Consider the following 21,222-nt stretch of genomic DNA (forward strand, 5'->3'; position numbering starts at 1 on the left):
ATCTGATAATCTATTCTGAAGGTTGAATACTAAGATGATTTCTGCATATTTAATATTTAATTAAAGGCTAAAACACGAGTTTTTTATATTACTTGTTGATTCATTCAAAGTACACACATGTATCTCCATTACAACTGTGAAAATATGACAGAATTAACTCTTTAGCATAAAATTAACTCTCTGAAATCCACTGTGTAACAATATTTGCATTGTTCCCGGAATATTATGTATACAATTACATTCTCGCCTCATTGCGTAATTGTCCAAATAACATCGTTATACTAATATTTAGAAAGCGATTTAAAGAGTGACACAAAAGCAGGAAATAAAATATATTGACATATTAATTATGAATATATTTTTACATATGTAAATTAAAAATACATAATACATATTTTTTCCACTTAACTTCACTTCCGTCTTTTCTCGCATTAATATACGATTTTTCCTAACGATCGTTAAATTCTCATTCGATATAATCCAATAATGATAACACGTTACTTGAACATTTGTTCTATAAATATATGTATAAGCCATGTACGCCGTGTACGCCGTGTACCAACTATATATAACATTATATCAAAGAATTTACAATACGGGTCGTTCTCCGTACTTCTGACAGGATATTTACAGGATATTTAATGTTTTTCAATTGTTATATCAATATCACCCGTAATTGCATTGTATTATTGTACATTTGTCAAGGAATGTTTAGCCAATAAAATTTGTGTATACAAAGATTGGAATAAATATAGGTATCAGCAAAGTAAAACAAATCTGTTCTATCTATAAATAAAGTGTGATACATTCTATAAAATAAAGATATCATGTAAAAATGTGATCATATAAAGTATAGATATAGAACTTCATATTCCTCATTACCAAAAAGTACAATAATATATTTATTAGAATTGTTTTAAAAGAGAAATGCCTTTAGAACCATTGTTATTACCATCCTATTTTAGGGAAGAATTCTGCGACATCCTGAAACACCTCTTCCGGTGTCTTCATAGAATTAACTTTATAAACTAAACCCTGTCGCTCGTACATTTCTATTATTGGTAATGTATTTTTCAGATAAGTCTGATGACGAAGAACCAAAGATTGCTCATTATCGTCGCTGCGACCGCTACCGCTGGCACCACGATTCAGACAACGTCGAGTGCAAACTTCCTCATTGCATTCACAGAATATTACGCCTTTCAGTATAACTTTGTCCGCCATCACCTGTGAATACATAAAATATGTAGGTATAATAATATTAAGAACAGATAAATAAAATCCATAAAATTTTTTCATTTTAGGAAAATTTAATTTTGACATAATTATTTAAAAAATTCTAAACCGGTAGTTATACAAAACTGAAACAATATAAATGGAAGTAAAGGAGGTAGTTAATCCACAATTACAAACAATTTCATACATATATATGCCCGAATGAATTATGAATGAATCATCTACATGAATGAATGATATTATCGTTCACCTCAATTAAATACCTATTAAGCCTATTCTAGAGTAGAAAAACAATAGCATGCTATCTATCAATTACCCAGTTGTTATGTAACTACAGAAAGTCACAAGAAATGAATATCTACATAGAAATAAAATTCTAAAGCAGTACTTTATCGACTTCTTGCGCGCGCGCGCATACAAGATTAACATACAAATATGCACAAGTATCCTCGACGATAAGAATACCTTATTCCAACCGTCGAGGTTATCCTGATTTCTAGGAAAGCCATCGATGAGGAACCGATTGTGAGGGTTGTCGGAAGTTTGCATAGCACGGTCGATGAGGCTGCAGGTGATCTCCACGGGGACGATCGTGCCGTTCCTGATGTGCGTCTCGATGAGCTCGCCGTACTGGGACCCGGGCTTGACGCGTTCCTCGCGCAGCAGATCGCCAGCTGACAGGTGGGCATAACCGAAACGCTCGACGATGTAGCGACACAGGGTGCCCTTGCCGGCGCCCGGACCGCCCAGGATGAAAACCACCTCCGGCTTCCCGCTCGTCGTGACAGCGGACATCGCGCCGATACAACGTCGCGCACCGGTCACGAGAGACCGCAGCGTATACATGCACAAAATCACGCGCACACGTCACGATCAATCGGACCTCCCTCCACCACGTGGTGGCTGGCCTGGCGCCATTTTTAAAAGGCATCTCGAGCTCGCGTAGATAAGCTGTTTTCGTTTCGAAAAATAGATCCGTTCGTGTTTCAACTAGGCCTCGCTTTCTTTCTTTCTCTGTGACATCTGAATTTATACACATACTCATTTCAACTTTAGGCGAAGATATAATTAATGTAAACGAATAAAATTTAATAAGAAATATAATTGTAGATATAACATTAACTTTTCTATAAGAGAGAAATATTTTAAAAAATAATTAAAAAATGTTTTTAAAAAATAGAAAGAAATGAAGTATATTTAGGCTTTGAATGAAAAAGAAAAAAGGAAGAAATAAAATTTTAGCAAATGAACGTGCTAATTGCAGAAAATGCAAAAATTGCAGAAATGAAAAATATTGCATTTTTATGTAAAAAAAAAAAATAAATATCGAGGTGTCTTTTAAATATTGATATATATATATATCATTATCTTCGCATTATCATTAAAATAACTCGAATAATTATTGATAAATTATATACGAGAAAGCAGACGATAACGCCATTATATAATCTTACATGCGCGAAAGATAATGTAGTGGAAAAATCGACTTTGGAGCAAAAAATGCCGACGTGATTAAAGTATACAATAACAATGATTGTGTTGCAATCTATTATACGGTAAGGACAGATCTTTTTATTTATTTTTAAGATAGTTCAGCATTGTTAGTTTATCTCTGATTTTGCGATTTATTGGGAAATACACAACCTCACTTATGACCATGTGACAATTTTCTCTTTCAAACATAATATAACATAATATAACAAATAAAATATATTTTATTTCTCACAAATTTATTCTCACACACACATACATATACACATATCAGATAATTTTAACAAAGATAAATTAATTGCTAAATCGATTTGATTAAAGATAAATTTGCGTGCAATTCTGAGATTATATTCTAACTATATTTTGTGATTCATATATATATATATATATGATTAACCTTGCTTAGAATATATATAAGGTATTTAAAAATATAAAATATTTACAATTGGTTATGAAGATCAAATAGTTTTAATAAATATATACAAGGAAAAGATATAAAAAGTCATGATAATATAGTTAGCCCTCATTGATAAGATAGTTTATATATTGATATAAGTAATATAAATTATTATTTCTATATATAATGATATAAATATGTATATATATATTTTTTAATATTTTGTAGGTAACCATTGAATGATGCCAATTATAAAAAAATGTCACCAACTCACAGGAGTTATCAGTCTGCTGTCGCATAATGTATATCCTAGCTTTATTTCATTAAATTATACAACTAGGAATTTCTCTAGGCTGTGCACAGAAGTTCGTACTTTATCTGTAGGATATAAAAAGTACAAGCATAAAACAAATCCTAGTACACAAAACATTGCTTATTCTTTATTAAGAACAAGCAATGCATTAATTAATGTTATGTTAACACCTTTACAACAAAAAAGATACTTGAATATTGCTGCAAAGTTAGTTAATAATGCTTCACCTAAAGTACAACCATATATGAAACTTATGAGAATAGATAAACCAATAGGTAAGCTTTTAATTATTTAATTTATTAATTGGGATTAACAATCATACTATGTCATACTTTAATTTCTATTCTTTTCTAAATTTTCTGTTAGGAAGTTGGTTATTATTTTGGCCTTGCAGCTGGAGCATTGCAATGGCAGCTCCTATTGGTGCCTTACCAGATCTCCAAATGTTAGCACTTTTTGGTACGGGAGCATTTATAATGCGTGGTGCAGGATGCACTATAAATGATATGTGGGATCAGGATATTGACAAGATGGTACAGCTCTTTACAATAATATCTTTTCAGTTTTGTCTCATGAGTATTATAGAGAGAATTTATGTTACTAGGTAGATAGAACAAAGGATAGACCTTTGGTAAGCGGTCAAATAACGCCGAGACAGTCATTAATGTTTCTAGCTGGACAATTAAGTTTAGGGTTACTTGTATTATTGCAATTGAATTGGTATAGTATATTTCTCGGTGCTAGTTCATTAGGTACTAAATAATATTCTAAAGAATCTATAAATGAAATAAAATTAAAATATTTATAATGTATCTTTTAATTTTTCTTCAGGTTTAGTAATAACTTATCCTCTTATGAAAAGAATAACATATTGGCCGCAATTAATTTTGGGTATGACTTTTAATTGGGGCGCCTTATTAGGATGGTCCGCTATACGTGGATCATGCGATTGGTCCATCTGCTTGCCATTGTATATAGCTGGTATTTGTTGGACTATTCTATATGATACAATATATGCTCATCAAGTAGGTATAAAAATGTAATAACTTTTGCTTTCCTCTTACATCACTCTTTAATCTCTCTTGTATATTAGGATAGAGTAGATGATATTTTGCTTGGCACCAAGTCAACAGCCATAAAATTTGGAGATGATACGAAATTCTATTTGTCTGGATTTGGAATGGTTATGATTGCAAGTTTAATCACTTCTGGCATACTAACTACTCAAACTTGGCCTTATTATACTGCTGTTGGATTAATTGCAATCCATATTAGCAATCAAGTAAATGTTATAAATTATTATTTTGAATTATCTAAACAATTTACAAAATCATATATATACCAATAAAATAATTGCTTCCTTCCAGATATATACTTTAAACATTAACAATCCTACAGATTGTGCTAAGAAATTTATATCAAATCATAGAGTGGGCATGATCTTATTTGTTGGTATTGTATTAGGGAACTTAATGAAGAGATTATATGTAAAAGAAGAGAACAGAGATGAAGAAAAAACAGAGCAACAAATTGTTGCACTAGAAACCAAAAATAGTCTAAAAATCTGTAATTAATTAAAATTTTAAATAAGTATAATCTATCTTTAAATTATGTGGAACTAGATGGAACAAAAAACAAATATTGACAAAAATTGTGGAATTCATGTCATTAATTGATGTCATATTAATTGTGTTATATAAATTCCAAATATTTCATCTGTTACATGAATTTAAAATACTCATGTGATATTTGATATATTATACATATTTTGACATAAAACTCTAAACTGTAAACTTTAAAATTCTAAACTGTACATTCTCATATATTTAATCAATCAAAATATTAGTATTATGGTTTAATCGTTTATCTCATTTATTGACTCAGGAAACAAAGCTAGATAAATTATGAATCCATATTTAAAAAAAAAGTGATTGTTGTTAAATATAACTGTAAATATTCTATAATACAGAATAAGATGTCTTTTTTTAATGACTAATGTAATAACGTTAATAAATACTAAATTATTAAACAAGGAAAAGAAAGTCAGGTAAAAACATGTAAAAAAATTATTCATAGAAAATTTAACAAATAAATCAGAATTTTTATTTATCGTATTTTACTTTAAATATTAATTTTTTTTTATAAAATCAAGTTTATTTTCCAATCAAAGTAGATTATTGCAAATATCTAAATGTATCCGCATATTATGGTATTTCATGTGGTGCTGCTGTTCTTCCTCTTTCTTTAATTAATTCAATATATTGTTCATGAGTCAATAGAGATTGTTTCAAATTCTCTAAAAGTTTTAGGTTCGGTAATATTATAGCCAAGTAGCCACCTTTATGTGGTGGATTTCTGAGAAGCCTTGGATTTTCTAGCAACATCTCATTAACCTCCACTAACTTCCCAATCATGCAGCACTTTATCATATAAGTCTGTCCGTCAGAACATGATATGCTACAGATATTGGAATTAGTTTGCAATGGTTGCGCGCCATGCTTACCTTTACCTGAGACTTTATTCAGAGATCTATCTAACTTATCACTGACTTTAAAGTTGATCGTTTTTATATCTTTATCACCTTGTAGAATGATGTGACTAGGTGCCAGAGACAGCATACAAATACGATTGCTGTGTATTCTTATGCATATATCGTCTTCAGGTAATTGAACGTTTACTTTGTAATAGGGAGTAAAATAGCGATCGGTAACAGTGGGAAAGTAACCATTGTATTCCACTTCATCTAACATATCGGAAGCATCATCGTCAGGAGGAAATTTAAACCCGTCATCGCTATCAATAACTACTGAATTCTCATCGTCTTCTATCATTCTTTCATTATCTTCCTCCTGCTGTTCAGAAAAGATTTCTTTTGAATCAGAAGTACTTTCTTGAATAAAATTTTCTTTGCTATTCTGCTCCTTTTTGCACAATTTCTCATCACACTCATTCTCAAATTTCAAACGTTTGATCTCTGGCTCATGAACGTCTGATAATAAATCCATATTAAATTCCAAATTCTAGATTCTAGAGTGTATATTTCAAATCGGTGCGTATTCTATTGTCACAAGTAACGCATATATAACGTATATAAGATTATAAAAGTAAATTTAAATCTATTATTTTTTAATAAATCAATAGTTCAATTATTAATAATAAAATTATTGGTGTATTAACAATTAATTGCTACTTTCCGACTGCGAACTTTCTCTCTTTATTATTTTGTGTCTGACTTTTGCGTTTTTCTTCCTTTGAATCTCTCTCTGCAACAAACGACGAAATTGATTGTACATTAATTCGCTCGCGGCAAAAAATCAGGGACGACTTACTTGTTCCTTTATGCATTCCCTCATCTGCTTTTGGATGTGTCCGCAGCATCCCAGAAACCTTCGGTACGGATGCTGCAAACACAGAATGTTATGAACAGAACGCAGATTAGGTTATGGGCAATAAAATTTTGCAGCGAGCTTCGTTACCTCATTCTCGCAATCCTGAAATTTATAAAATATCCAGTTACATTCGGAATAGTGCGCGGCCAACGATTTGTAACTCATTTCCCTAAACCAGATCACTCCTTACATATCATGCGTGTTTCTCGTTATGCAATCACGAGAAGAAATCGACATAGGATTATGGACTATAGATGAATTTTATTATTGATATGGACAAGAAGGATTTTACAGATAAATAAGCGAGATGCAACCTTGTTTAGGTCAGAATTTTATTCGATTCCTTTCGATTAGACTCGATCTTATGTATTTTAAATAAAATATATAAATTATATATTTATAATTGATAGGTACTTTAAATGACCTCATGAATATCAACATTGTTAGTATAATTAATCCTGAAAACATGACGGGATAATGGGAGCTTTCCAACAAAAAACATATACAAATCATATCATACAGATTGGGATATACAAATCATATCAGACTACGATTATTTCTTTTTTCCTGATTGGTCAATGGCCGCGTTCAGCGGACTCAACCGCTAAGTAGCAATCGAATATGATTGGTTTCTACTTTCAGGTCCGACCAATCAGCGTCGAGTTATATCGGAAAATCTAGTAATGTTGCCCAACTGTTGAGTCCGCTGTATGCGACCAATGAAACGCTTCAAGAAAGCATCTAGAGTGTTTCCCCAACTTCAGCCACAATTGGTTATTAATAGAAAAATGGATTGAATATTGTTTGAAAATTCTTTATTCAATAGCCAATTGCGCGACATTGGTCGAATCCAGCGGATTGGGTGGCATGATTGACCACGTCGCCAATTGGCCAATTCAAAATAGAGCTCTCTGATTGCTCAGTCGTTGCTGATTACCCTAGGCATAGGTCGATATAATTGGCTCAATCGTAAACGTGATCAAACGGGACGCTCCCGTATTTAATTCGACAATTGATCAATTTTACTAGATTCTCGTATATTATACATATACATATATACGAACAATATTATATTATAGTCAAAGAGAGAGAGATCTTTCATAACACTGCTCGTACTATTTGAACTCTATTCTATTATTTAGCAAATAAACCAATCAACCTCGTGAAAACGCGACTCGAGCCAGCGGCAGAATCCGGAGTCCGACGCTACTCCGGTGACGTCACGTCCGGCAAACGCGGGGATACAGCGTAATCGACCGCGCGCCGCGCTCCCGTCGCGATTATCGTATATCCGAGAACCCGGTCGCTTGGCGCCTTCCTCCGTCTCTCGATACAGTGAGCGTCGGTGTACGTAAAATGGCGGACGGTGACATTGATTTGTACGCCGACGATCTCGAGCAAGATTTCGCGCAGGTAATTCGCACTTCTCTTTGAAATAGCGATAAAGGGACCGGCGGGGCACGCGCGCTCTCTCTCTCTCTCTCTCTTCTCTCTCTCTTTCGCTCTCTCTCTCTCTCTCTATTTTTTCCTCGCCGAAACAATCGAGGGGAAGGAATCCGCGATCGTGGAAAGTCGCGACGCGCGCTCTCGCGAGGCTCGGGAGGGGTAGCGGGAGGGGGAGGAAGAATCCGCTGCCAACGCGATTGTGAGAGACCCGGAACGATAAGCCGTCTCGCGCGTCGGTTTCGCGAAGCGGAGTGTGTCCCGCGAGTCACAGTGGTCGTGGGCAGCCGTTGCTAACGATCGGCTTTCGTCCCGTGAATATTACTGTGCATCCCCGCGAGCCGGCTTCGGGGACGCGAGCGAGCGAGCGCGCGCGCGCGCGCGCGCTAGCGAGCGAGCCACCGAGCACGCACGAGAGAGACGAGCTTCGCCCTGAAGTTGTTGCCTATCCTCCTTGTCGCCGCGCACCGTTGACCGATCGCCTGCCTAGCTAGTGCCCGTCTGCTGCCGTCGATTGTGCGTGCGCGCGCGCGCGTGCGTTGCCGTTCCCGGAGCTAAGCGCTAACGCGCGAAACGCTAATACGGGTTCGCAGCAGGAATTGACCGCAAAATGGTGCTAGCGGTAAGGCGAATGTCGTGTAGTTATTCTTTTCACATATCCTCTCCTCTCTCTCTCTCTCTCTCTCTCTCTCTCTCTCTCTCTCTCTCTCTCTCTCTCTCTCTCTCTCTCTCTCTCTCTCTCTCTTTTCTTCTCGTCCTCCCCCGTCTTTCCGTGACTCTTATGATTTTAGCCTTCGTTAGCAAAACACACGAGACACACACGTACTCCGCTGCACTGCATGCGAGATTACATTTTCTTCGTAATCTCTTTTTTTTTTATTTTTTTTCTGCAGGGAGGACTTTTTCTCCCGCGAGGACATGTCGTTTAGAATATCTTCCCTAAGGATTAAAATCGGTGTAATTTTGTCCAAGTCAATTTTCAGTGCTATAAGTGTATTGTAAAAAGTTTTGAATCAATTTTCCTTATGGCTTTCTCATATGATTTTTGACTTAGGATTGTGCGGCATATAATTTTCAATTTAAAGATTATGTATAACTTTGTAAGAGATTCAGAAATGATTAGAGACATTAAATTCTCATATAAATGTGGAATATGAATTTGAAAAGTTTCCTCACTTTTCTTCTTGATTCTTTTAACAATATTTTTTATTGTGTATATCTATGTTTATTATACTTTATACTTGATAAAGTGTATATATACGTATCTTCCTTTTTTTTGGAAAGAAGTAGATACATAAAATACATTGCGATATGTCGAGATTACTATGCATCTGTCAAAATCTGTGCAAATTATATTGACTTCAATCTATGCCTTAATCGTCTCTTCACAATGCAAAAGTCTGTATATCTGCATATCTGTTACAGTCGAAGTGTACGATTGGTTGAACCACAAGGTGTGCAGGAAGTTGCGTGTAATAAGAAAATGGTACATCTAACGATTATTTACATTTTGATAATTAATTTCCATAAACTCTAATTTATATATTGAATTCTTATAGAAGTATCTGGAGGTCATATTGTTATATTGAGCATTAAAATATTCTTTGTGAATTTTTTACCAATTTGTACAATAGATGGTTTAATAATTTTATAATTTTAAATTTTTTTATTTTATTTTCCGCATTGAATCTTCTCTTGTAACTTTTATTTGCAAATATTTGCACTTGATGCTCAAATAACGAAATGAACTCAATATATTCATTATCAATTGGATGTTTTTTTTTTTTGAGAGAAGAATCATACAAGATTGACATTTATTAAAATTCTTTTTGATGAACTTTTCTTTTTAAAGAGACATTTATTAAAATTCTTTTTAATCAAAGATCAAAGATATATATATATATATATATATATATATATATATATATATCTTTGATCTTTTATTAAAAAATATATTAGACAAAATATAGAATATTTGTTTAATGTGTGTTTTTTTATTTAATTTTATTCTATTAGAATTATTTTGCACTTTGACTGTAACATATTCAGCACATACGTGTGTGTAGGTGTGTACTAAATAAATTATAGAATTATCATTGCACATTTGTATTTGATGTGACTAGTCTGCTTCTTATCTAAAATATAATGAAAAAATACTGTTATAATATATTACTGCTTATTATAAAAATATTATTGCTCAACATGACACGTGTTCTCCCAATAAAAAAAGGAACGAATTCAATGTCTTTAATTACTTCTATCATCACTTCTCTTGCTACATTGTTGGCTTGCATATTTGTTTCAGGACGAATTCGCCGGTGATGGCGTTGATCTCTATGATGACGTGATTGCTGCCCCAGCCGGTGGTAATGGTGGCGTTTCCTCCGGGAATACTGGAGACGGTGGTGGTGATACTACGTCTCCGAACGAGGAAACTAATGGAAATGCACCTTATCATCAGCTTGGCAATAATATACAACCAAATCAAATTGGTAGACGCCATCAATTATATGTTGGAAATTTGACATGGGTATATATGCATACAAAAATTTTACTTTAATATTTTTTTCTATTCTAATATAATTTTTTATTTATAATGGAAGACACATTTATGACATATACTTTGCAACAAGATATATATGTATATAATATAAAATAGATTAATGTTTTTTTCAAATTTAATATACTTTCCATCTTTCAATTTCTTTTTCTTATATCTATAGTATTCAATAATATGATATATCGATTTGTGATATATTTATTATAAAAAAGAAATATTTTACAATATCCAAAAATAATTGATTCAGTAAAAAAATAGTATATTATAAAAGACTAATGTGTGTATTAAAAAATTATTTTTAATAGTTATTAAACAATTATTAATAATTTAAATTCTTGTTAAATTATGATTTTGTTTTATTTTCTGCCAAATTTTTTTCTTTTATTACATTTTTCTATTAGTATGTATTAAACGTTCACTTTATTAAAAATTTAAATGTCAATAAAATTACTTCTTTTACACATATATACATATGTATATATGTTAAAATAATTTATATTAAAATTATTTATATTAAACTTTCTATTTTTTATTATATAAAAATGATGTAAGAATGAAAATAAAAAATCATCAAAAATAATCTTACTTTCAGTGGACAAGTGATCAAGACATAACAGATGCAGTTCAAAGCATTGGCGTAACTGATTTTGCGGAGGTGAAATTTTTCGAGAATCGCGCTAATGGACAGTCCAAAGGTTTCTGTGTAATATCCTTAGGCTCTGAACAGAGTATGAGAATATGCATGGAAAGACTGCCCAAGAAGGAATTACATGGTCAGAATCCTGTAGTAACATTTCCTACGAAGCAGGCACTGAATCAAGTATGTATTGTGTATTATAATACAAATAAAAACAGAAAGCAGTCGCAGCGTAGCTCTCTGCTACATCACGAGTGAGTACACTTGGGACTTATACACGACAATCTTTATGTGTTCTCAGTTTGAATCGCAGTGTAAGACGCGACCTGCTCCGGCTCCACAACAGAGTCAGAGCCAACGTCCCCATAACCCACATCAACATCAGCCACCAATGCCACCTCATCAACAACATCCTCAACATCCTCAACATCCTCAACACTCACAACAAAATCATGGTCCTAGAATGATGATGGGTCCTCCGCAAGGTGTTAGACCTCAGAGAATGCCACCACCCGGAATGGGTCCTCCAGGACCCGGTGGACCAGGCCAACAAGGGCCGCCACGGATGCATGGACCGCCGTTAGGGCCAGGTCCGGGACCGCATCATGCTTTGCCTGGCCATCCTAATCAAGGTCCACCACCTGGCTATCAACAGGGACCATGGAACGGGCCGCGTCCTAATGGCCCGCCTGGACCGCCTAGAGGACCCAGTGGGCCTGGTGGTCCACCTCAGCAAGGTCCACCAGGTCCAGGCCCTGGTCAACATAGACCACCTGGAATGGTATGTATCATTGGCAGATCTTTTTATATTTCTCGTTAATGGATCAAATATTTACATAATACATATTGAACCATATTCTCATATCTATTTAACACTACATCTAACATTTTGCATTACAAACGCATATAAATAAATTTTGAGATTTATTTCTACTAAAACTTATGTGATCCAAACTTGATTCTTTGAAAATTTTACAAAGTATATGCATTTAAAAAACTGTATAACAATGAAAGTAATATAGATATAATAAAATATAAATTTTGTTACTCTTCTTAGAATATTATATGGCCATAATAAAAGAATGAAAGTACTGTCTTCACAAAATAAAGACATAAAAAACAAAAACATTAAAAAGTATATATAAACTAAAATTTATTAAAACATTTATTTAATAGAGATGAATTATATGTAAAAACTTGAGTTTTATGATAGCACTCGTGATATTAATGATTGTTTTAGAAATATTATTTTGAGAATTTCCATGATGTATGATATAGAAGTTCTTAAACTGTGCAGAATCTGATTATTAACATATTGCAAAATATTTTTTAATAGTTATTTGGATAAAATAATCATAATACTCGTGCATACAAAATACATTTATACAGATTATCTGCACAGTTTCAAAAAAAATTGATTAATGCATGTCTATTGTAAATAATCATAGTACAGGCTTAAATATGTTTTGCACTTACATGTCTTACGCGTAAACAGAGTTGCACTAGAGATCTTTCAGAAGCCAGTTACCATATGCCACAGGTAACCGATAATGAGGTTTTTTCAATTCTATTTTTTTGTCTTGTAAAAAACAGATCGTTCGGTGTCGTCTAGTTAATTATTTTGATTATTCGTATTCAGAGTGCTCTAATTTCAAGAATTAAATTTTTATATAAATAACTGGCTATATTTAAAAATAAAAACTGAAAAATAATAATAATTGAGCATATGACTAAGAGAAATTAATTACTTAATGTTCTAATTAGAAAGTTTCTAATCTCCCCAAACTTTAATAAATTAGGTTTTGTATTGTATTTTGTTGATACACTGAATGTTATCACACATAATATTTGTGATATACAATGTATTATTATTACACATGTATGCATAGAATATATATTATTATGGAAGTCAGTAACAAAATATTTGAACAAATTGCGCTTTTAATAATATATATAATATATTATTATAATGTATATGAATAACATTTAACATAACATTAAACAAGGTTAAATTTTTAAGACAATATTGAAATATTTTATATTGTTATATATTTTTTCGTTTTATAATATTATAATCATATTTCTTTATGTAAAAATTTCACAGAATATCAGTTTTACAGAATACACTAAATGTAAATTTGTTTTCTTACACAAATGTTTTTTAATTAAAATTTAATTAAAAATATCTATTAATTTATGTTTTTCCCTCACATGAAATAAAATTAATGATTGTCTAATTACGATAGAGTGAAATAGAATCTTCATCTGTCTTTATCCAGCAATTTCACGGTGGTCCACCTGGACCGCCAGGCCAGGGACCTCCTCGCGGCCCACCTGGACATCCTGGTGGACCTCCTGGAGATCCAAGAGGAGCTCAACCTCGCCCTGAATGGAATAGGCCGCCAGGTTCGTGTACAAATCGGTTTTTGTTTTATATTCGCGTAAAAGATTTCATTTTTATCTTTGTGAAATCTCGTTTCCATCTCGAAATCTTTAAGATTTATTACTCCTCTGAAACATCTTGGACTTGAATGTCTTTGTAGTACTTTCTCAATTTGCATGATACGTGAAACGATGAATAAACAACGAAAACATGGTGGGAATTTGTGAAACCGAAATCGCAAAGTAGTGATAGTACATTACTATGTCATCCTCAATCTGCTGAAAGAGCATATTAGTATTACTGATAAGACTGTTCGATATGTGCATAGGAATGCATCATGGGCCTCAGGGACCACCAGGTTTCCCTCAACATCAACATATGCAAGGGCCGCAGCCTGGCCAAGGCCCACCACAGAGAGGACCTCCTCCAGGTTCTATGGGTGGTGAGAGATTTAGAATGCTCGTTCGATGTTACGAATCTTATTAGTCAATTGTTTAACTATGCTATATACAAGATGCATGATATTGAGGGAAGTTGATCTGGCAGAAGCATTGAGGTGCAAGATGTTTCAAAGGATCATTTCAAATGCGCGCGTGAAAGACGTACTATTATTTATTGATTCCTAAAGTATCATTAATAATCACATGTAGTAATTATATGTTTTATGCACTATATCTATAATCCACATATATATCTGTAAATGAATTTCTCACTGCTATATTATCAGAAAATTTATAATATGTGTATATACATAATAGAGAAAGACAAAAAAATTGAATATAATTAGATTATAATTCGAGATTATGAAATAAAAATATAATTTCTTTTCATATGTTTCAGAATACATTTTTAAGTTACATTTGATAAATTTTTTTGACAATTAAAGAAAACTCTAAAACGTGAATAAAAAAGAATTTAAAAATATTTTAAATCGAAATTGATATTAATCATATATTGTATGTTAGGACCGGGAGGTCCACCTCCAGGACATGGCGGACCGCCGCAAGGACCTCCTCAAGGACCGCCGGGTGGTCCGGCTCCTCATGTCAATCCGGCGTTCTTTCCACAAGGCCCACCTCATCAGCATCCAGGCCAACATCCACCAGGACCTCCTGGTCCACCTCATGGTCCCCCTCATGGTCCTCCTCACGGTCCTCCTCATGGTCCTCCTCACGGTCCACCACATGGACAACCACATGGACCGCCACATGTACCGCCACATGGCTACGGACCACCAAGTGCTCAAGTATTACCTTGTTATATCTTATCTAAATATTTAAACAATGGATAATTTTTTTTTTACCACGTGTATATATTAAATTTTAACGCACATACACATGCTACTATTTCATATAATCTGCAAAATAATTTATTCATATTACACTAAACAGAGTTAATTAATTACACTTGTTACAATATATTAAGAAAATATGGGCATATTGCTGATTGCTTGTTTTGAATTATAATTAAATGATACAATATTATTGTATTTATGAATATAGTGGAGTATTTATCCAAGTATATTTTTAATTTGCATATGTTATCATTGATTTATAAAAAATTGACATCTTACAACAACCAAAATTAAATAATTTTATAGATTTTGCATTTATCACAAGATTTTTACTCAAGAAATATTTCAGTACAATTCTCTATATTGTCTCAGGCACCTTACGGAGCACCTGGCCCTGATCATCGTCCGGAAGGTCCGCCTCCACTCACAGAACAAGAATTCGAGGAGATAATGGGCCGCAATCGTACAGTTTCTTCATCTGCGATTGCCAGGGCAGTGTCTGATGCTGCAGCGGGTGAATATGCAAGTGCCATAGAGACGTTGGTTACTGCTATATCGTTGATAAAACAATCAAAGGTTGCTGCAGATGACAGATGCAAAATTCTGATCAGTTCTCTCCAAGACACTTTACGTGGCGTTGAAACTAAAAGCTACGGATCTGGACGTAGAGGTGAGTTTCTATATACTGTGCTTCATTCTAATCAATGATTCTGTTAAAATTTATCAAGTTTAGGATTCCATGTATATCCATGTTAAATTGCAAACGTAATTTATATTAAAATCAATACAATTTTTTAACTTTCTCTCCCCTAAAAATAGAAATATAAAAACCTTCAAGTTTTGTTTCTTCTTTTTGTCTATCAATGTATTATTTTAACTTTGTTTTAAAACTGCGTGACATTCAATCGTATCCATTTCACGGAGAATGAATTTTCTTGCAGAACGTTCGCGTTCACGTGACAGAGAGCGCAGCCACAGAAGACGACGCGAGCGGTCTAGAAGCCGAGATCGCGAGTATCGTGAGCGTAGCAGAGATCGGGACCGAGAGCGCGATCGGGAGCGTGATCGCGAGAGAGAAAGAGACCGCGATAGGGACAGAGAACGTTATTACAGCGAACCATATCCGAGAGAGCGATCACGCAGCAGAGAAAGAGAGCGCGAACGTGAAAGAGATCGTGAATATAGAGAGAGAAGCAGAGAAGAAAGGTAAGCCAAATGATCTCAACAGATTTCTCTTTTAATTGTATCTCTCGACTTTAGTGGGATATTGTGTGAAAAAATGTTGAGGGAAAATTTTTAGGGATTTTGATTAGAAATAAAATAACGCTGCTAATGCTAATAAAATATATTCCACGAGAAATATGTCGTTTAGAAATATTTAGAGTATGCTACTATATAGATTGTGTACAGTGAAAGAGGATTAACTAAATTTCTCCGTCCCGATATAGTTTCCTCATACATTAGGATTTATTTATACCGAATTAATGAATTTTCTTGACACTGTTCCTCACCAATATGGAACTTTCAGATTGTGTCGCGAGCGAGAATTAAAAAGAATTAAAAATCTTAGTATTATTTTTATCGAACGCAAATATGTAATATTTTGAAAGAAAAACAAAATAATATAAAAGAGAAGATCAGTAAAGAAAAATGAGCAAACATATAAGTATGATGATAAATTTGATATATTTCGCAAAGATAGCACAAATTTTTATTATTTTATAATTATAAAATTGTCTATTGTTTTAGATTTTATAATATCTCGAATTATTGCACAGTAAGCACAGTAGGGAAAAGAAAGAAAGTTAACGCTGCGTTTGTCTTATGCATCGTACATAATGCAACGCGATATTTTTTTGTAGCGATGTAGCTGCAATTATAAACAAAATTGCATGATTGCAAAATTATGTTAGACTATATCGTAATTTTGATAGCATATTCTGCTGACTGACCTTTTTTAATTATGATTACGCAATCGAACATTTTTCAATCATTCATCAATGTGTATAAGTTCGCACTCTGTATATTCCACTTTTTCTTATATAATAGTTCCTAAATATTGATATAACATTAGATAATTATTAGGTAACAAAAGAATTAGTATTTCTAACTAACTATGTGTGTATCTGTGTAAGTAAACAATAGATAATGTGGCATTAGTCCATCTGCTACTACAAAAAAGAAATATGCTGTGAAACATAAAACAATATAAAAAGTACACAAATATACAAATCGTTCTATTGACGAAAGAGTAAATTGATTGTAATTATTAAAATAATATGTTTTATACTTATTTTAATATCAATATTATTTTTTTACTAGATGAGATAAAATGATCTTTATATCTAATGTTATATATTTTTTTAAATATATTCGCGCATACGAATTCAACATAATAAAATTGATAGTTTGAAAAATTTTTGCACGGTATAACGAATTAATATAATCAATCGAAACTCAAAAGACTTATGTGTTCAATTTATGTCTGTCTTCAATTTATTCGCACCGGCACGAATTCTCATGCGAAAAAAATTGTACTATCTTTTCGGTTTTCTCGCATATATATAAATATATATATATTTATTTATATATAAATAAACTATATATATATATATATATATATATATATATATATATTTATAAACTATATATATATATATATATATATATATATTATTAAACTATATATAAATAATATATATATATTTTATTATATATATATATATATATTTATATATATATTTATATATATATATATATTTTATTAAATTATATATAAAATATATATATATATATATATATATTTATATATAAATTAAACTATAATTTTTGATAATCATGAGAAATTCCAAGTACACGTAATTGCAATGTAAGATTTGACACACACACAACTATTTATAATGTTTTAGTTATTTATCACTATTTTTAATTTTAAGGTTTACAAATATATATTGCGCATATATCTACATAATTTTTTACGTGGTATCTCGCCATATTTTATAAGTGTGACTCAGTCAGAGCGACGAAAAATCTCTTGATTATTAAATAATATATAATTTACAAGAGCGTAAAATTATAATGACTAATAAAAACAATCTATGTATAGATCTATGTAGAGATTTTATATATATATATATATATATATATATATATATATATATATAATCTACATAAATATCAATGACAAATATTTCTAGTTCACAGTTAACGCTCTCATGCTGTACTGAAAATACTTTTATTAGTATCATAATAAAGAACATGAAACCCTGTAATCATGTACGCGTACTATTGATCAAAATTATAAGAAAAATTAAAAAGCAAATTAAAATATATTTCAATGTGTTACTCAATTCGCTCAATTTACTTTTTACTGCATGCTATTTTGTTTATCTTTTTTCTTTAGGCTATGTTCCAAAATTCACTGACAGCGCTGAAAATATATAATATAACGTGAACTATAGATTTTCAGCGCTGGCAATAAATTTTGGAATACGCCCTTAGTATATGGTGTCAGGGTTGATGTTAAATCATAATATTTCACCCTGAATCATCATTCCTAAGTCATTGATAGCTGATAATTATATTAATATTTACTAAAATGTAAATATATATATGTATATATTAAACCTTTGTTTTATAAATTGCCGCATTCGATTATAATTGCGATACATTTACAATTACTTTCTAAAAATGATTACTGTAATTGTAAAATAGCCTTGCCTCGCGCAAAGGTATCTCTCTCGTTGATATCGAAATACCGATTTAAATTATAGCCTAATCTTTGCTTTTAATGAAATGTAGTTGAAATTTAAGCCTGGTTATAATGGTATCATCATAACAAAATATCCATTTTTCATTAGTACAACACGTCAATCAGCCAGGCCAAGAGTAAAAGAAGAACCGCCAGAGACGGCACCCGTCTCATCTTCCAAGGCGTCTAGGTAATTAATTTTTTTCATTACAGTGAATGCATGTAGACTTAAATAAACGCTAAGTTTAATGACGAAATAATGAAAATAGGAAATGTTACGCATTAATTGCGTAGACTAATCCATGCCCTTCTTTTCATTTCCATTGAGATATTAGAAAAAATGTACGTAGAATAACAAAGAAAACAAAATTAAAAATAACGTAATTGAGAAATAAACGAAGAGATCGAAAATTGTTCTTCGATCGATAGTAGATCTTTTATTTTTATTAACTTGTAGAAAAAGATCAGAGAGAAATATATTCTTTGTAGAAATACTTGTGTGTGTTTCTCTATTTGTAAAAATTATATAGCTACATAGCTGTTATTATATAGCCATATTTCTAAATTTATCGATTTTTTTGTCTTATGCGCTTTTATACACGAGAGATATATCTCGAGTAGAGCAGAATCCATTAAAAAAGGCAAGGTGAGAGAGACAAGAGTAGCAGTATATACTTGATGTTTCTTTGTATTTAGGCATAAAATAAAAGATTAACGTTCATGGTAAAGTGAACTCGTTAAATATAACAAAGTATAAAAAGCAGCACTAAAGTAAGATAATTGGCTGACGTGACTTGTGTAGGTATTATGACGATCGCTACAGAGAGCGTGAGCGAGAGAGAGATCGAGAACGTGAATCAAGCCGAAGACCATCCGAACGGGAACGGGAACCAGAACGGGAACGTGAACGGGAACGAGAACGTGATCGCCGGGACGAACGGGGAGACTCTTCTCATCGTTCAAGACATTAAATAAAAGAGAGAAAAAAAGATACAAATCGGGGAGATAACACAAGCAGGGTGTGCTGTCACAAGAATTGAAGATTCTATTTGATGAAACATTAAATGAATGGAACAACATACACATACACATTCATACACACATTGCGATCTTCTTAATTCTTGAAATAAAAGTATATTATGTCGCTTATATAATGTCGACATGAACATACGTGACATCCAAAGATTGTTTATGAGACGCGATAATATCGAGAGATATAGGATAAACAATTAAAAAAGAGATACTTTCAAGATTTGCTGTAACGAATCGCTCTTAGATTAGTCCGAGAATTTAGTATAAACTTTACATAGAATTCTGTACGTTCTTGTCTTCTTTTAAAATAGCCGAACTCGTGCTCACTATAGAATTACTGTGAAATCTCTCAATTGATCGCAGAGTTACTTTTTCTTGCATACATCTTAATATGATATAGTGTATTCTTTCTATATGTATACATATATCTATATGTAATTGTATTATGATTAAGAAAATATTCATATTTAGTCTCCGCGAAAATAGATTTGTAAAATGAATGGCTATCGCATATGAGATTTCGAAAGAAGGTAAAAGGGAAAGAAAGAAAGGAACATAGTTTAATACAAGTTCGCACGAGATAATGATTTACAGTTGGAAGAGGAAAAGCAAGGATGGAAAAACAAGATGTACAACGAGAACAAGAGTATTTTTGGAGAAATGGAAGAATGCGAAGACATCTAAAGCGAGGAACTTTCTTCAATCTTCTTCAGCACGGACGAGATCAAGATTGTATCTTAACATATATATACTTATATATAATACATATATACGCTTTCAAAAAATATAAATGCCAAACATGTCTTTACTTTATTCATCTTGTACACAAAATCCTGACGATATGAAAAAAAAAAGATAAAAGACTATGTTTTTGTTTCTGCGATTTTACAAAGCTCCTGAACTCTTATTGGTCGAGAGTTTTTCGAAAAGCTGGATCATTATATATATAAATATGTATTAAATCTTTAATTACGAATATGCATTTATTTCATCGTCTGTTGACGATAGCCATAGTTAAAAGGTTAATTTGCCGATGCATGTGATCGGCTTATGTAACTTGTAAGATTTTTTATTTAGTATTATGAAAAAGTTGTACATACTCATCCAATTTATAATGAAAAAAGAAACATTCTTCACAAATGAACTAAATCCTTAGTAACTTAGCTTTTCGAAAAAATATAAGTTGGAATATGCTTTATAATAAGACATTAGAAATAAATGCGCTAAAGTATCATGCTTCTGAAAATAGGTTGTATATATCGTTAGCTCGTAATATGTATTTTTTTAAAATTTATA

The 21,222-nt window shown here is 32.2% G+C and overlaps 4 protein-coding genes across 8 annotated transcripts; 2 read left to right on the plus strand and 2 right to left on the minus strand.

Moving 5' to 3' along the window:
- Positions 1–374: 374 nt before the first annotated feature.
- Positions 375–2,112, minus strand: LOC105251862 (UMP-CMP kinase). The gene is made up of 2 exons (XM_011258927.3): positions 1,702–2,112; positions 375–1,227 (listed from the first exon to the last, which is right to left on the minus strand). Exons 1-2 carry the CDS (start codon positions 2,080–2,082, stop codon positions 949–951), a joined length of 660 nt encoding a protein of 219 aa, XP_011257229.1. The 5' UTR covers positions 2,083–2,112; the 3' UTR covers positions 375–948.
- A 520-nt stretch (positions 2,113–2,632) lies between these two features.
- On the plus strand, positions 2,633–5,031 carry LOC105251859 (4-hydroxybenzoate polyprenyltransferase, mitochondrial). The gene is made up of 7 exons (XM_011258923.3): positions 2,633–2,792; positions 3,353–3,712; positions 3,804–3,970; positions 4,042–4,189; positions 4,269–4,462; positions 4,531–4,719; positions 4,805–5,031. The coding sequence occupies exons 2-7, from the start codon at positions 3,364–3,366 to the stop codon at positions 5,009–5,011; spliced, it is 1,254 nt and encodes a 417-aa protein (XP_011257225.1). The 5' UTR covers positions 2,633–2,792; positions 3,353–3,363; the 3' UTR covers positions 5,012–5,031.
- A 535-nt stretch (positions 5,032–5,566) lies between these two features.
- On the minus strand, positions 5,567–7,201 carry LOC105251857 (protein Simiate). The gene is made up of 4 exons (XM_025412769.1): positions 7,017–7,201; positions 6,914–6,928; positions 6,767–6,838; positions 5,567–6,700 (listed from the first exon to the last, which is right to left on the minus strand). The coding sequence occupies exon 4, from the start codon at positions 6,440–6,442 to the stop codon at positions 5,642–5,644; it is 801 nt and encodes a 266-aa protein (XP_025268554.1). The 5' UTR covers positions 6,443–6,700; positions 6,767–6,838; positions 6,914–6,928; positions 7,017–7,201; the 3' UTR covers positions 5,567–5,641.
- Positions 7,202–8,069: 868 nt separating this feature from the next.
- Positions 8,070–20,144, plus strand: LOC105251856 (cleavage and polyadenylation specificity factor subunit CG7185). 5 transcript variants are annotated; one of them, XM_020027734.2, is made up of 12 exons: positions 8,115–8,239; positions 9,695–9,755; positions 10,575–10,799; positions 11,422–11,649; positions 11,768–12,247; positions 13,746–13,872; positions 14,178–14,291; positions 14,815–15,095; positions 15,516–15,813; positions 16,085–16,349; positions 19,004–19,084; positions 19,697–20,144. In XM_020027734.2, the coding sequence occupies exons 2-12, from the start codon at positions 9,753–9,755 to the stop codon at positions 19,863–19,865; spliced, it is 2,271 nt and encodes a 756-aa protein (XP_019883293.1). In that variant the 5' UTR covers positions 8,115–8,239; positions 9,695–9,752; the 3' UTR covers positions 19,866–20,144. The 5 variants fall into 5 exon arrangements, with proteins under 5 accessions (XP_011257216.1, XP_011257222.1, XP_019883293.1 ...); XM_020027735.2 differs by lacking the exon at positions 8,115–8,239 and adding an exon at positions 8,264–8,891; XM_011258914.3 differs by lacking the exon at positions 9,695–9,755 and having other exon boundaries at positions 8,070–8,239.
- The last annotated feature ends 1,078 nt before the right edge of the window (positions 20,145–21,222 follow it).

This window comes from Camponotus floridanus, unplaced genomic scaffold (assembly GCF_003227725.1).
Source record: "Camponotus floridanus strain SB8 unplaced genomic scaffold, Cflo_v7.5 scaffold56, whole genome shotgun sequence".
NCBI classification, from domain to species: Eukaryota; Metazoa; Arthropoda; class Insecta; order Hymenoptera; family Formicidae; genus Camponotus; species Camponotus floridanus.